Below are 16,795 nucleotides of genomic sequence, written 5' to 3'. Positions count from 1 at the left end.
CCAAAATAATAATTCACTAATTTCAGAAAAAATGAAATGTAAGTTGAGAAACGTTATTGCTAAAAATTCTGCCTATCCATAACTTCGTAATATAAATTATGTACTATCAGGTCACGACAAAACATCTGAAGTTGGTGTACTAAAAAGTAGTGACTTTCCGTTCTTCAAATATGTACGTATTACATCGTGTGATGTTGAACGTACATTTTCCAAAAATAAAAACTGTTTAAATGATCATCGGAGGAGGTTATTTTGCAGTCGCTCAAAATGTACGTAACACTTCACTGCAATGCACATACTGTATTCATCTTACATTAAATTTTAAGAGTTAATATATCTCACTATAAAATAATTGTGTATTTACATGTTTAGACATTTCCTACTTCAATGATCATTCATTATATTTCTTGAATGCAGGATACAGGTTTTATTGTAACCGCAGTATACTGCTCAGTGTTTACATTAGAGGCATACTCCATTCTTTGCACGCCCCTTTCTCATACAGTCTATACCGCGTGCGCAGTAAACCTTGCGATTCTCGTGGCAATTCTACGAAGTCTAGTCATAATCATTGCTTTTCTGTTTCATTGCCACAGTCTTCCTTTTCTTGTTTTTTTTTTTTTTGTTCTTTTCTGTATGAGTTTCACTTACCACAACAAGGCGAAATGTGAGGACACATGGAACCCATTTAATGCTTCCACTTTATTACCAAAAAACACTGTCAAGACTTAACTAAATCAAACAGAAAAATCATACCGAAAAAATAATGATGAGATTCGTGTTTGTTGAACTACCAAGTCAAAAATAGAGCACACGTCAACAGGTTGCTGCACACTCATAAACAAGATTTTCGAACTAACCTCCTGCTACTCATGAGCGTGAAACCAGCGGTCCGTTTCTTCGAAGATGGAGTTAGTACAAAGAAAATCCAACAGATGCCACCCTTGCCTTAGTTGATGGAGTCCCACAAATTGTGTTGGGTTCCGCTTACCTCGGTGTACCTTACATAGGTTGGTGTGATGATAAATTTTGATTATAATATGAGATCCATTGGAAATCGGCTCTTTATTCTGATGGGAAATGTGGACTTTCTTCTGAGAGAGTAGTGGATGGCGCCTGGAACGTTTTCTAGGTTGTTATAGCTTGTGAATGAATAAACTGTTTGATTGTGCCAATACCAGTTTCTCTGTGTGGTTGGCTGTTACGGACAAACCAAGGAGAACTGAGTGAAATTCGTAGGACTTTATTTTGAAATGACTGGATGTGTTTAATTTCACTTATTGCAGCTCCTCTCCAGACAGGACAGGCGTAAAGCAGTAGAGGTCGTAATAGAGATGTGTAAAGTAGCATGCAATTTTGTAGGTTTAGAGATGATTTCTTGTTGAGGAGCGGATATAATTTAGTGAATCTTGAGTAGGCCAATTTAAGTGTTGTTGATATGAAGTTTCCATGATAGACGGCGATCTAAGTGCACTCCAAGATATTTTACAGCTTCATCCTTTTTTTTCCACGGTATCACTTTGGTTGAAATATTTATGCATGAAGAATTAGCAGGACGACAGAAAATAAATATCATCTACAACAGTGTATTTATTATTGAGTGTTATTCAATTTAATTCTCAGGCCCAACCCATAGACAAATAGGGAAATGTCTTTTTCTAGACACCAAATTAAGTTCAGTAGACACTATTGTTCTATATGAGCTTTATTTTATCTAACTTCACCTTCAGTATTAGGATTAAGAATTGATATAAAGATGTAGGCTATGAACGACAAGGAAAGCATTATCACCAAATAACATGCCATCAGATTTTACTGAGCTTAAATCTATCTCCAGTATGAGAACTATTGAAAATTTAGAAATTGAGTGCAGTAATGGCGTTAATGTAAAAAAAAAAAAAACAGCTTTTCAGGAGAAAAAAAAGCTAAATTTTTTTATTGTTGGGAACAAAATTTATTAAGTTATATATAAAATATAAACAATTATTATTACAACTAGTTTGTCACTGAGAAATAAGGAAGAGCTGTTAACTTGAATTTATTTGAAGCAAAGCGTTACTGGATTATGCAATAAGGTAGGCGATATTTGGATCCTGTGTCTCAACTCTATTCTCAAATATTATCTTAATGTGTGCTCGATTACACTAACCTCTAGCGCTTGAAAGTGGAACTAAACGTCGGCGCACAGAGAAACAAAACACAGGAAAATTCACTCAGTGTCCATTCTTTGTAATCCCTATTCGCTGAGGGGCCTATCTAAGTAACTATAGCGTTAACAGGCTAACGTTTTATTGCACCAAGCCAGGTCCTCAATTGTGCTGTCTTGAATCACCGCCATCTTAAATTTACTAAGATGGCGGTGCTTGAATAGATTCAGGAAATGGTGCGACAATATCCCTGACTTTCAAGGAATAACCACAGACATCTTGAACATTAAGGAAAAGAATCCAGTTCTGTTTCTATAAATTTCACCAATATCTTGGTTCGATGAGTGAATGAAAGTGTAAATTTCATCATCACAACACATTAGGGAATCCACTTATTAAAAAGAAACATTCCTTTACTCTTACCACTTCGTTTCTTGATTCAGGTATTTTTATGTAAACTGGTCCCAAACTTGCGATTTCCTGTGTTACCTTTTTAATTATTCTACTTTTATGGATATGAATATGAACCTATGGCATGAAAGTGTAGCGTTATTAACATCTAATCAAGAGGAGAAAGTTTAAAACTTCTACAGGACGCAAATTGTGGCAGTAGGCCTAACCTCAACTAAAAGCATGGCACTATCTCTTATAACCTAAATCTGTCTTTGAATTTACATATCAGGTCAACGTCGGTATAATTGTGGCCGTCCTAGATTATTCGACATGCGCATGCGCCCACAAGTTATGGAATGACTATCTTCTTGTTTACGGTCTTCTCCCTCTTTTAGGAGACCTTGCCCTTTAAGGAACGAAATGGTTACATTCGTTCGTTCTTTCGTTCATTCATTCATTCATTCATTCATTCATTCATTCATTCATTCATTCATTCATTCATTCAACTTCTTGAACCGATAGGGCTATCTCATGTTCGAGAAACGCAAAAACATCAATTATCCATTCGATAGTGTTATACGATCAATATCTCACATTCAAGAAACAGGGCATTAAAATATAATGTTAACAGATTACATCTAAATTGTATATGGTAAAAAATAGAGGAAGTGAATATTTTTTACATTCAAAATCATAAATAAGAGAAGCAGTGTGATAGCACTATCGTTAATTGAAAATTAAAATTTGATGGAAGCAGGAACCATAATAAGTAAGAGTTAACTGATGGAAGAACGGATGGGTTTAGCATTGTGGCAGTTAGGAATATCCCATTCAAGGCAGTGAAGAGGAAACATTGAGAAAGATGTCTGTCCCTACTGCAGCTGGAAAGAAAACATTATGCAATATTATTATGTCCAGAAATTCAAAATTTAAGAACATCATTTATAGAAAAGAAAATTAATTTTGAAATTAACCAATAGAATAGAGTATAAGAAATTATGCGGTACTGTAAGAGAAAATAACTAAAAAAAAAAGTTAATTTCTATTTATAGTTAAAGTGAGATGGGAACAGAAAATCAAATTATGAACTTCGGATTGCTATAGGTTTCAATTCAAATCTTAGAAGCCTTTTTTTGTTTGCAATAATAATAATAATAATAATAATAATAATAATAATAATAATAATAATAATAACGATTACTGTAGAGTAATAGAAAATGTTTTCAATTTTAGAGATTACAAGGGTCAACTATTATGAAGAGTATAATGCTTTGGTGATGTTTAAATAGATTTGTTTATTGTAAGAGTAGTTTACCTGAGAAACAGGAATGTAACAAAATCGCTATTAACTAGTTTCATACAGCTGTATGTGCTTGAGGACATACAATATATCACATTATATTATAAGATAAAAATCGACTTCTGCTATATATTTAAGGTCTGAGACAGTTATACAGAGAAATGGCAAATTATACTGGAATTAAAACAACCGACTTCTGACATTTAAGGATTTTCATGGAAATATCCTTTCCCCTTTCTTCACTCCACCTACAATAGCTTGCTGTTGGAGGCAAGGGCGTTTAACTCTTTTGATGGAAGTTGTATCGTCATAGAAATTCCTTAGTTTGCCACATTTGGTCAGAGTTTGGTAACTGTGTTCTTATGGAAATGATGGAAAGAAATTGGTTATAAGTGTTGCCAAACTGACAATAATTTTAAACAGCTAATTATATTTGCAGCATTTGTCAGTTTTATAACAATGATATTATTATTATTATTATTATTATTATTATTATTATTATTATTAGTCAACTACAATAATCGCTTTCTTGTATATCCGATTTACAAGATGGGAGACAAAGTAGCTATTCATTTATTCATTAATTTTTTCTTTCCAATGACAGATTTTTCACTGCAAATCCAGCGTTCTCCAATCTTTCCTATTTTCTGCCGTCCCGGAGTCTCTGCAGATGATTCATATACTTCAATACCGTCTATTATTTGATATCTTCTGCTGCCTCGAACTTTTCTCCCTAAATTAGTTACATTAACCACATTCGTTCAGTTGGTCAGTGATTAGATGTTGGCAAACCTGTTACGTTGGAATATTAGACACAGTCCGTTGATGTGAACAGGTCGGATAGCAGACTGAATGTGATGTCAATGGTTTTCAGCTTGATGTTAAATTATTATATTCATATCCATGTCTCAAACCAAAAGCCACATCGTCAGCCTACTTCTAAAACTCCGTAAGTGCAATTTTTCTCTTATGTTCAGATCTGCATATATTTTAAACACGTGTGCTGATAACACCTAATAAGTCTACAAATGTTTCTGTATTTTATTAATAACAAATGCATGATAGTTGTTATCTGGAGTATAAAAAGTATAAGAAATTATTTTTCTCTCTTGTACAATTTCCTCAAAAGCAATTACGACTTATAGCTAGTATGAATATTTATTTAAACTGACTATTATACTTTTACTACGTCATACTACTTTTGACCAATAAAACTGTACGAAAGGACGTATTTCAACCAATCATGGCTGTTTATCGCTACAGTTTTATCACTTCCCTACATTTGTTTATTTTTATAACGTCCCTAGAATTTGTTTCTTATTATCAGTTCCCTAGCATTTGTTTCTTTGTTTGCCAACATTTCAAACTGAAAATTATATACGGTACTATAAAACATGCTTTGCGATCGTCATTTGTTTCCCACATAGATAGTCAATTGATAATGGCGGCTCCGTTCAAACGTTTTGGTGAAGGTACATTAGTGAAATAGAATTTTAGTGTCAATTAATACCTATTTTATTGTATTAGAGTACTTTATTTCTTCTAATTTGTATATACTTTCTTCTGTTTTTATCACCTCCCTACCATTTGTTTCTTCGTTTTCCAATTATTTTCAAACTGCAAATTCTTTATGGTATTTATTATAAAACATGCTTTGCGATCGTTATTTGTTTACCGCATAGATAGTCAATAGAAAATGGCGTCTCCGTTCAAACGTTTTCGTGAAGCTAACATTAATGAAATAGAATTTTAGTAAGCCAATTAATATTTTATTGTATTAGAGTACTTTATTTCTTCTAACCTTTATATACTTCTAATCGTGTAATAGTCAATTAAATCCCACTCGAGTTTTGATTTTCTCTAGATAAATCAAAACCTATAGTGAAATTACTGTTGATACACTATTATGCTCCTTCGGGGAGTAATATGAAAAATACTATAATACTTTTTGTATATTGGATACCTTTAATACTGATTTAGCTGTATAATATGAAATGTAGTTCCGATTTTTACCACTATTGGCTTGGCTTTAACAACGCTTCAATAGTCTCCCGAAAGTATGCTTTGAGTTGGAGGTCTTTCTATGTTATTTGTCATAGGGAGCCAGGAAAGGAAGCGGTAGCGTCTTATTGGCCATAAAGAGAGAGGAAGGGATGTTGCCATGGAAACCCTTGGCGCCTTCAAATATTACAAGTCGGTTGTTGTATTAATTCCACTATAGTGTTTTTGTTATCGGCCGTGGCAGACTTTCTCCTTTATACACTTGTTTTCAGTTTTTGAACCGATGAAACAAGAATAGAGAAGAGCGCCAGATAGGGGTAGGAAGTGCAGCGTTAACTCACAAAGGAAAACTGATTTACTGTATTTTTTTTTAATGAAAAATGTCATCTGTTAGCGGTAAATTCACAATTTGATCTGGGAAATAGAACAACCGAACTTCTTTTGCCAGACCACGTGATATGTAAGTCGCTTTGTGCGGAGTTATCAGATTGGATGTCTTTAATTTATAACCAGAGAAAGGAAGCACATGCATTTGCATATTTGTTCTCTATCGTTGTGTGAATATGCTCAAAGATTATCTACATGATTCACAAATTTCTGAATACAATGATATTACTTTTATTATGCATAAAGTGCATATTTTGCCTTTATTTATAAAAGCATCATATTTTTACATTTATGCAGGGAAACTGCATATTATGTATGTTTATTTATCTTTCCCTCATTTTTAAAACTGTATAACCTCGTGAACACGAGTAATTTATGTTTATGAATTTTGAACGTAACGATGACGCCCTCATAGGGAGCCTCTCAAGTTAGCAATTGGTATTCCTTTACTGCAATCTTTAGCAGATTTCGATAGAACAATACCCAGTTTAACATCAGTTCCAGCAAATGTAGGAGATAAAGTGAACTAGAAAACGGCAAATATTCTTTCCGATAACCCTGGCTATTATCAACTTAAAGAAATTCAAGATATTTTAGAAGGAAAAACACCCCGAAAACCAACAAAATTTTCTATAGAACAGCTCACAGCTTTTGTGCAAGCCCCTCTTACTTCTTGTGGCGTAGAACGAAGTTTTTCGCGCTACAAAGCTATGCTGAGAGACAACAGGCGAAGAATGACAACAGAAAACATACGTCACTGCTTAGTTGTGAACTGTAACAGCATAAATGGAGCATTCAGCAATGAGGCAAGCACTTCAAAATCCATAGACTAAACGCAAGTTATAAATAAATAAATAATCCGTGGCGCTACAGCCCGTGAAGGGCCTAGACCGACCAGCCGGCTGCTGGCCTCACGCCCACATGTCGAAGCAGAGGTGGACGATCATCCAACCAGAATGGAGGTATCGTGTGGTTAGCACGATGATCCCCCCAGCCGTTATAGCTGGCATTCGCAACCGGATATCGCTACCTATCGTAGCTCCCCAAGTGCATCACGATGCTGGGTGGGTACCGGTCCCATACACTGGCCGAAATTTCATGAGAAAATTTCTTCCCCCATGAGGACTAAACGCAAGTTACTTATACCTTATTATTGCGATAAAATAATCTCAGACTAATAATGCATATTTTGTAGCATATTTATCTATTTTTACGGCATAAATGCATACATATTCTTTACGTTTTTAGGGCACGAACTTCCTTTCTTTGTTTATAACATTTATTACTGCTGAGTCATTATTCAAATTTTCACTACTAAAACCCGTATTTGAAATATTCTGATATGCAGCAATATGGCTTCGACTGATGAGACAATTCTTCACTCCTGGTTTAGTCATTTCAGAGACTAAAAACAAGTAATTCTCGTTAATCCGGACCGCGATAATCCGAACTTAGCTTAATTCAGACAGCACAAAAACGCGTAAAAATGAGAATGCGAGGTTTTAAATGTGACTGAAAGTCAGCAATCGCACTGGTCACATAGCTCTGCGACAGTTAAAAATATTTGCCTCTTGTTCCATCTATCGCAGTCAGTTTCTATTCAGCTGTCGTATTAAACGCATACATTAGGTCTAAGCACTTTAAATGTATAACAGATGTTTTGTAGTTATAAATGGTGTTTTAATCACTTAATTCGGACTTTCGTTAATCAGGACAACGTATCCCCCAATTAGTCCGGATTAACGAGGTTCTGTGTGGATGTTTTGTTACTGTTTGGCATACAGTCAAATTATGTATTTTTATATTTAATAAAATCAGCTTACGCATTCAATTTCAAATGCTATTAAAATCACATACGTCGGCCGATAAAGTTTATAATCTGTTTACATTTTTATAGACATGTATGCGTTAGTTTGGTTATTTTCATCGAGTCGAGAACCGTAAGTTCTCCCTCTGTAGACTAAATCATTGTAGTTGGTGATTAGAATTTCATCCCATTTTAAGGACTTCCCAATTTTTTGTGATTTGTACGATGTGAAGAGGGCGATGACAGCCTCCACTCTAGGAAGCGTTTTATTTTTCCACGTATACTTTTCTGAAATAGGCACTGTGACGTCTTCTCCCCTATTGAGAGCTCTTGCCATGTCTTCAGTAGCAGCTACCAGTCCGCGCCCGATTCCCCTCAGGTAGTAATCGACGTGTGTTGCCAGGAACATATGGTCTAATATTGTAGTGACTCCGTAGTGGGCAAAGATGTCAACTTTTTCTTCCATCTGCAAAATGAAACGCATGGTTCTGAAAATGTCGTAACATTTCATTAATAATAATTATAATTAGTTTTTATTTCGTCTTTCCATCCTTTTTTCAAAAACAGACATCATCGTCAAAGTATATATTTTATATTTATTAATTCATTTAATACACATTTAAGATTCATGATTAATTAGTGAGAGATCAATAAGACAAATACAAATATGAATAGCTACAAAAATGCCAGCAAAATACCAATATAAACTTATAACTTATTCCTAACTAGTAGGGTAAAGGTGCCTATTCCGTGATACCCCTAATCCCGAGATAGTTTTTAAAAATTAAATGTCAGTCAAAGATTTGCCGTTCGACAATAGCGCCAGACATCTTTCTCCTACTTTTGAGACATCGGTGAACTTCCTAGCAAGATACCCAACCCCGTGACATTCAGTGAAAAAAAGTATCACGGAATTAGGAGTATCACGTAATTAGCAGGCTTCGAGACTTTGGACCCGATACAGTAAGTTTACTGTGCTTGTACTATAGGTTGTTGACTCGCAGCAGGTAGTGAAAGGCAGAGATGTGTTGAGGTAACAACGTTGCTATTTAGAGTAGAGTACGGTAGTATGGGGAAACACACGCATATGTACATTCTGAAAGTAAATATACATTACACAATGAGAATGTCAAAAGAATGTGAAAATCATTTATTCTCCTGTCTTTTATAAGCATTTGTGTTTAATTATACACAGTGTTAATAGTGGAAATAAACATGTAGCAATTTTAATTTCTTATTGGTCGTCTTTAGGAAGTGCAGTTACAGTACCGAATTGCAATGTACTACAGGATACATTTTCAGTGTCTCAAACGTAAATCTTTTTCAGTTGTCTACTAAACACAGTTTGTACTGTGAAAAGATGCGCTCTACGTCGCATGACTTCATAGGAGCAAAACGAAAAAAAACGTAACATCATTGCAGTGTCTAAGAGACAGTCCTTCATTCTCGGGTGACTTCATGTCCACTAATTTGCTGTTTATATTACACAATGCTCCATATCTGTTATTTTTACATAAAATTGATTTCCACTTCTGTTTTACACGTTCAGTAATCGGTGTACTTGATGTCTCATTAATTCTTTGTGTCATTTCCTCAACTAATTTGAGGGCTTCCGGCATCTCTTGCTCTGACTTTTCTAACCGTGCAATAGTTTCAGACACAGTTTGAAAATAGGTTTGTATGAAAACCAAATTATTCATCAGAACCTTCAAATCCAAAGCGTTTTCCTTTGAGTATTTGTTGGAATTCATTCTACAGTACCCCCACCCATTGTACGCTTTACCACTATACTCAGTACGCCGTTACGCAGATTTCCCACTGAACTGCTCTATCGGGTCCGAAGTCTCGAAGCCTAGTAATTAGGCAACTTTACCCTATAACTTAATAATAGAAGGAAAATGATAAAGTAAGAGTACTTTCCGAACAAGCAGAGAGTTCGTGTTCTGATATACAGTAGAAAAAACATTAGTTACGTTATACAGGGTCCGGCAATTAACGTTTCCTATTTTCAGAATACCATAACTGATTTATTGTTTAAAGAAATTACAAACCATGGACACTGTTAGGCACGTTATAATCTTTTTTATTTTTATTAGGTTATTTTACGACGCTTTATCAATATCTTAGGTTATTTAGCGTCTGAATTATATGAAGGTGATAATCAGTGGCGTAGCGTCAATGTAAGCTAAACAGCTCAGCTTCCCCAGTTAATAACTCCATAATAAACCTGCAGTTTATGAACAAATTCATTTATTAATTTTAATAAAATTTATATGTACACCTTAAATGTTGTGATGCGTCAGCTCAGGATGATTTGTGATGCAGCAGTAAACATGAAATCTGCACACACCAGTTTCCAATCCCCTCCACTGACTCGTTTCTTTCACGTATTCTTCTGTGTAACCCACCCCGCAGATTTTCCATCCCTTTCTAACTAAACTATCCTGGCAGCAAGGCTCGCAAGAAGCTAGCTTTGGCATTGGAAAGAATTTAGCTTCAGAGTTGTCCCTTTCGTGAGTTGTGTTCAGTTGAAGTGTTATTGTCGGACCATCGGATCTGTGCCCCTTCAGCGCTGTTGTCGTTCTTGGAAAAGTTAACGCCAGTACTCCATTCCACCCGCTTTCCTCCCACCACGTTAAACAGCAGGCCACGAACCTTGCCGAATAGGGATGTTGCCAAACTTTCGTCAAACGGTGTCATAAATAACAGGTCCTCCATGCTACAATATTATTTCTTTTAATCAAATACATCTTGTATTTCCACATTTTTTAAACCTAAATCCCATGTCTCGAATCACTTTCCGTAGCTTTTCTCTCCAACTTTGGAAATTATTGCTTCTCTCGCAAGCTTCAGTAATAATTTCTTCAATGTTGAAACTTCTTTCTGAACGGTATAAAATTCTTGTATCTTTCTTCTTAAAATACATCGGTTCATATCATCTACAATAATTAAAAGTTCCCTTGGTCTGTTCTTCTCTGGTGATTCTAGCTTTTCATCTCCTGCACAGACTCCTCTCTTTATTAGGAGTTCTGACCTGTCTATAAATTACATAAAATGTTGTATTATTAGTATTAGTTAAGTAAGTAATTTTAGTATGTAATCAATTGAAATAAAATAAGCCTCACCTGTGATATTAGTTGCTCTTTTTGTTCCTGATTTATAGGAAACTGGTATTGACCTGTTTGTTTCTCTTCATCGCAAAATGCTATTACGTACTTGCTTAATAATATTTCTTTCGCCACTCCGTGCTACAGTATTCATGTTGAGTTGGCAACACTGGACTGCAAGTGCAAATATTGTAAACTGTCCCGCAAGAAGGCCAAAATTGTGAGTAGTGGGGGACAGAAAGGGAGAGAGATAGAAAAGAGAGAGATAGGAATGCAGGGAAAGAAATGAATTACCGAGGCTGAGAAGGAACTAGGGTTCACTTCGCATATCTTATGGGGGCACAGATCCGATGGTCCGACTATATGTGCACTGTGGCTGATATAATAAATGAGTGAAATAACCGTTCCTGATACTAATTTATGTAGTCAAAAATAATCTTCTGATAAAGATTTTAACGTTGATTGACGTAATTTTACTAACACTGTATCTATTGACCGTTAATATTGTGATTTTTCTAAATATGACAGGGAGTGAGCTAATGTTAAATTATACATACTGTATGTGTCTATTCGTATTTCTTAGAGATATGTGTAAACCATGAAGTATTTTACGAGGCTATGCCTTATTGATGTTACTTGTGAGGTTCCAACCAATCTTCGGACTGCTGACTTGACATCGACTAGGCTGCTATTTATTTTAAGACTATATTTTTTCAATATGTTTCCTCATACATGAAAGACAACTTGAGTTAGCTTCCCCTGCTCAAAATTTCATGCTACGCCACTGGTGATAATGCCGGTGAAATGAGTCCGGATCCAGCACCGATAGTTACCCAGCATTTGTTCATAATGGGTTGAGGGAAAACCCCGAAAAACCTCAACCAGGTAACTTGCCCCGACCGGGAACGGAACCTGGGCCACCTGGTTTCGCGGCTAGACGCGCTAACAGGTGTGGACCGTTATAGTCTAGGATTGACATATTATTACCTTATTTTTTTTAATTACATCCTTAAGATGCCCACTATTAGCGTCAATACTTTGTTGTAACTTCTTTGTATATTAGCCACTGCTCTCTGCAAAGTGTCTGGTGTGACGCCAGCAATTTTCTCGCGAATTGCATTTTTGAGGCTATTGATATCAGGGAGTCTACGAGCGTAGACCTCACCGAAAGAAGATTTGTGCAGTGAGGTCTGGGGATACGGAGGGCCATTGACTGTCACCGAATCTGGAGAGAAGTCGTCCGCAGAAAGCAGCACGCAATGTGTTCATTGAAAGATGGATTTCGCATGGATTTTGAAGAATCCAATATCGAAAGCTCTGCTTATTTACAGAGCAGTTGAGGCAGAAATTTGATTTCTTTTGTAAAGTTAAATTTGACAAACTCAGATTGTGAAACAGAAGTTACCAATTTAGGAACAAAATTTACATTTACAAGAATTGTAAATATTATGAAAAAGGCTCCTGAAGTTTAGTGTAAAGCTATGTAAGACTAAAACTACTGCAGTAACAACTTAACCTAACCTTGTCAGAATTTTTTTTTTTTTTTTTTTTTTTTTTTTGCAAATCAGATAAGTAATTTTATGCTCGACCATGCCGAAATGTAGTAATTATACACCTTGTAGCAGACCTTTAATGCATGTCATTAAAGTACACCTACTCATTAAAAGTCAGGTCTTTCAGCCAATGACTACTCAGGTTACAACTGTTCAGCCAATGACAGGTCAGCTTTCTACCGTTATAAAACCGCAAGTATCGATTATTCTCGGATATGCAATCGAAAGAGAATTAGCGAAAAGTCACGGAGGCTGGAAAACCAATACTGTCGCAGAAGGTTATGTTCTGTTACTATAATAATTAGCGTTAATTGTAAATAATATTCAAATAAATTAATTTTGTCATCTCGTTTTTCAATGTCTAATTTAATTTTAATGTTATCTCTGTAGGTTCTTATGGCCTAGCAAGGTCAATGTGAACATCTGTTCCTCGTAAAAAATCAATACTTTCGCGTCTGCGCACATCTCACAACATACGGGACATTGGCCAAGGTCAGATACAAAGAAAATTAATAATATCAAGTTAGAAATATGGTCGAGCATAAAAAGTCGTATGAAACTCGCCTATAATGGTAATTAAGAGCTCGTATAAAAATTATGAAACTCGCTTGTGCTCGTTTCATAAATATCCATACTCGCTTCTTAATTACCTTCATTATAGGCTCGTTGCATAATGCACTATTATTATCTCTCTATATATTATTCAACATACAATTTAATAGTAGTATGAGTGTTATAAATGTGCAACATTTAAGTTTTCACTATCTGCTTTACTCGTGGATGGATTTTGTCTTGTTTTTGCATGTTGTATGCCTGTCACACACGTAATTATAGTTTACCGACTATACATCTTTTTGAACAGAAGTAAAATGCTTACGTTTCTTCTTTCTTTCCATTTCATTAATAATTTAATCGTATCGAAGCACACAAATCTGAAGACCGAAGAAAAACGTCTGACTGACAATGTTGTGACAATGGACTTGCAATTTCTCATGCCGATACTGTGAATCCAACTCTATCGTACACATACAAAGTGAACAATAAGTATGGAATATTGTTAATAACTTCTTAAGGCTTGTTGTGGTGGCAGGCAAAATGAATGAATATTCGAATGATATTGTAAGAATTTTGACTATTTCGAATTGTTTCAATAATCGAATAATTCGAATGACTTCATTCGATTTTCCCAATACTAATTTGAAGTGAAGATGTTAAAGTTTTAATTTGTTATTTATGAATTCTTAATAATCATAAACTTATTGGCTCACCTGCGATACAAAATTAAGAAGCTCTTTGAAAGCCGCATCAGTATTTGGATGATTCATATACCTCTTCATGAAGGTAGAGCAATCGGGATCACCTTGCACCTAAAACAGAAAAAAATGAACGCACTGTATGTAATTTATTAGCACAAGGGTTTTTACAGCCTACAAATTTACACGCAAAAACTTGTTTAGAAAATGACCTTGCAGTTAAAATTTATTCATAAAAAGTGTGTAATCTCTACAAGCAGCAGAAGTGAATTTTTTTAAGCTGTAAATATTTATTTATTTGTTTGTCTAATGGCTAGTACATGATATTTACTATCATTGACTGATGCTTTAAATATTTAGTAGTCTAATCTTTTTAAATGTTCGTGCAATGAGAGACCATAACTTAGGATTGAATTCAACACTTTTATACATAATAATCTTTAGAAATTAAAACTGGGACCATTCTTAAATTATAGCCGATTACAAATGAAGCATACAAAACCTAATTGACAGATTATAAATTACTTTTCTAACATTTTATGAACGCTTTTATTTGATTTAAAGTTTTCATGTGGTGAACTATAATTTACGAGTACGGTAGTTCTAAATCATTGATACCAGTTGAATCAGGCATTGGACTCGATAATTCGTTGGTTGTTGACGGTGTAGGAACATTCACTAGACCGTTGACACTAATTATGTTTTTCCTTACGCACTCGTTCCAGTTTACTTTTCTTTCTTTTTTTTTTTTTTTTTTTTTTTTTAAGAAGGGGGGGGGCTCAATTTTCGACAATTCATTTGCACACTTTCTATTACGCTACAGATCCGATGGTCCGACTATATGTGCACTGTGGCTGATATAATAAATAATGAGTGAAATAACAGTTCCTGATACTAATTTATGTAGTCAAAAATAATCTTCTGATAAAGATTTTAATGTTGATTGACGTAATTTTACTAACACTGTATCTATTGACCGTTAATATTGTGATTTTTCTAAATATGACAGGGAGTGAGCTAATGTGAAATTATACATACTGTATGTGTCTACTCGTATTTCTTAGAGATATGTGTAAACCATGAAATATTTTACGACCATTTGAGGCTATGCCTTATTGATGTTACTTGTGGGGTTCCAACCAATCTGAATAAAAGTATAAATAAATAAATAAATAAATAAATAAATAAATAAATAAATAAATAAATATGTGAATAAATGAATAAATAAGAGAACAAATAAATAAATAACTAAATGAATAAATAAATAAATAAATACCTTAAGTGAGTAAATAAGAGAACAAATAAGTAAATAAATGAGTGAATAAATAAATAAATACATAAATAAATAAATACTCTTCATCATTCACCGTTTCAATTTCTCGTCATTGGAACTCCCTACCTGATACTTTAAGGACTGTCAGACATTTACTAATTTCAAAATCCGGTTTTCAAATAGACTGCTTAGACTGTGAGCTTTCCTAAAATACGAGGCTCGTCCATAAAGTAACTTTCCCACTCGTCCCACACCTAGCAAACCATATGTTGCGCGAAGCGACTGCATGTACGTGAGAGAGTAATGTCCTGGCATGACGCATGCGATAGCGGAACTTTCCGAGTGCTCTCAGTAGCTTCCTTGCATTGGTTGAAGATGGACGTTCCTATTTGAGCTCCCGCCGCGTGTGAAGTGCGGTCAGTGATAAAGTTTTTGAATGCACAGGGCATAGCGCCGATTGAAATTGATCGTCAGCTGTACCAGGTGTATGGGCCTAACGTCATGAGCAAGCAAATGGTGCGTTGCTCCACAAGGTCGTCTGTGATGATGGTTGGCCTCCCACTGCGCCCCTCGTCATGCACATTTTAGCGTCCTGCACCATCTGCTTGCCCATAGACTGAATTAGATTTAGCCTACTGTATTTCTTCTAGCGACTCTCGTTTATTGTGACATTATTTCTTTATTTCCTTCGATGACGCTATAAGCAAGTTCAACTTTATATAATTAAAATTCTTTTGAATTTCTTACAACTAAAATATGTAAAAATTAAGCAAATTGGACAATTAAATAAGTATATGATATACGGAAATAACTATTGAAATAACGTGTAAAACGTCCGTTCTTCTCTTTTTATTTATTGAGTGAATACAATGAATCCTAGGTTCGTTCCAACAAGCGGTTCATGGATCAGTGTTCATGTACGTTTCCTGTACCGTCTTATGCGCATGCGCTAGTTGAGCTGGTTGAGCATCTGCTATGGGATTGAAACGGACTGGACGCTGTTGGAACACTTTCACGGATCGTTATGTACTAAATCCAGAGATGCTTTAACTGTGATCGTCTTTGCTAAGAACGGTATGCTTAATTATCATCGTTTCGCATCTAATTCAAATTGCAGAAAATAGAATTTCGATAATTTTCTATAAAAAAAGACAAAAATATGGAAGGCAAGAATTCCGGTAATTCAATGTCGTGTACTGGGAGACTCTCATCTAAAAATAGTTATTTTTTCATTGTTAATTTATGTACGTTATTTATTATACTTTTAATCAAAGTTTCATGTTGAAATTGTAATTAACTATTTTAATACTCAAATAATTTTTATTTTCTTTCCTTTAGAGAAAATTTAAACTACATCTCTAGTTTTATTATTCGTCAGCACTGTTACTTTCTATCTTAATCTCATTGATGGAAGATTATATTGTCTTTCTACAGTATCCAGGTGACGTTGGTGAGCCTATGCGCATGTGCGAGAGACGCACTCATCAGTACATGCCTCAATCCGCTGACCACTTCTGACCGTTCCGAACCGGTGTTAAAAGTTTGTTGGAACGCCCGACTGCAGTACATGTTTC

The 16,795-nt window shown here is 35.0% G+C and overlaps 1 protein-coding gene across 5 annotated transcripts in view; it reads right to left on the bottom strand.

Annotated features, from left to right (window-relative positions):
• Positions 1-602: 602 nt before the first annotated feature.
• LOC138701731 (uncharacterized) overlaps positions 603-16,795 on the bottom strand; it is a 55,267-nt gene continuing 39,074 nt past the window's right edge. For all 5 annotated transcript variants that reach the window (XM_069828945.1, XM_069828947.1, XM_069828948.1 and 2 more), the window contains exons 3-4: positions 13,964-14,062; positions 603-8,501 (exon numbers count right to left, since the gene is read on the bottom strand). In XM_069828945.1, the coding sequence (XP_069685046.1) occupies positions 8,112-8,501; positions 13,964-14,062 (489 nt within the window). In that variant the 3' untranslated portion in view covers positions 603-8,111. The remainder of the gene's footprint in view (positions 8,502-13,963; positions 14,063-16,795) is intronic.

The sequence above is a fragment of the Periplaneta americana genome, chromosome 6, assembly GCF_040183065.1.
Source record: "Periplaneta americana isolate PAMFEO1 chromosome 6, P.americana_PAMFEO1_priV1, whole genome shotgun sequence".
Lineage (NCBI taxonomy): Eukaryota > Metazoa > Arthropoda > Insecta > Blattodea > Blattidae > Periplaneta > Periplaneta americana.
Note: the sequence above shows the minus strand (reverse complement) of the source record. Positions and strands in the feature narration are given on the sequence as shown.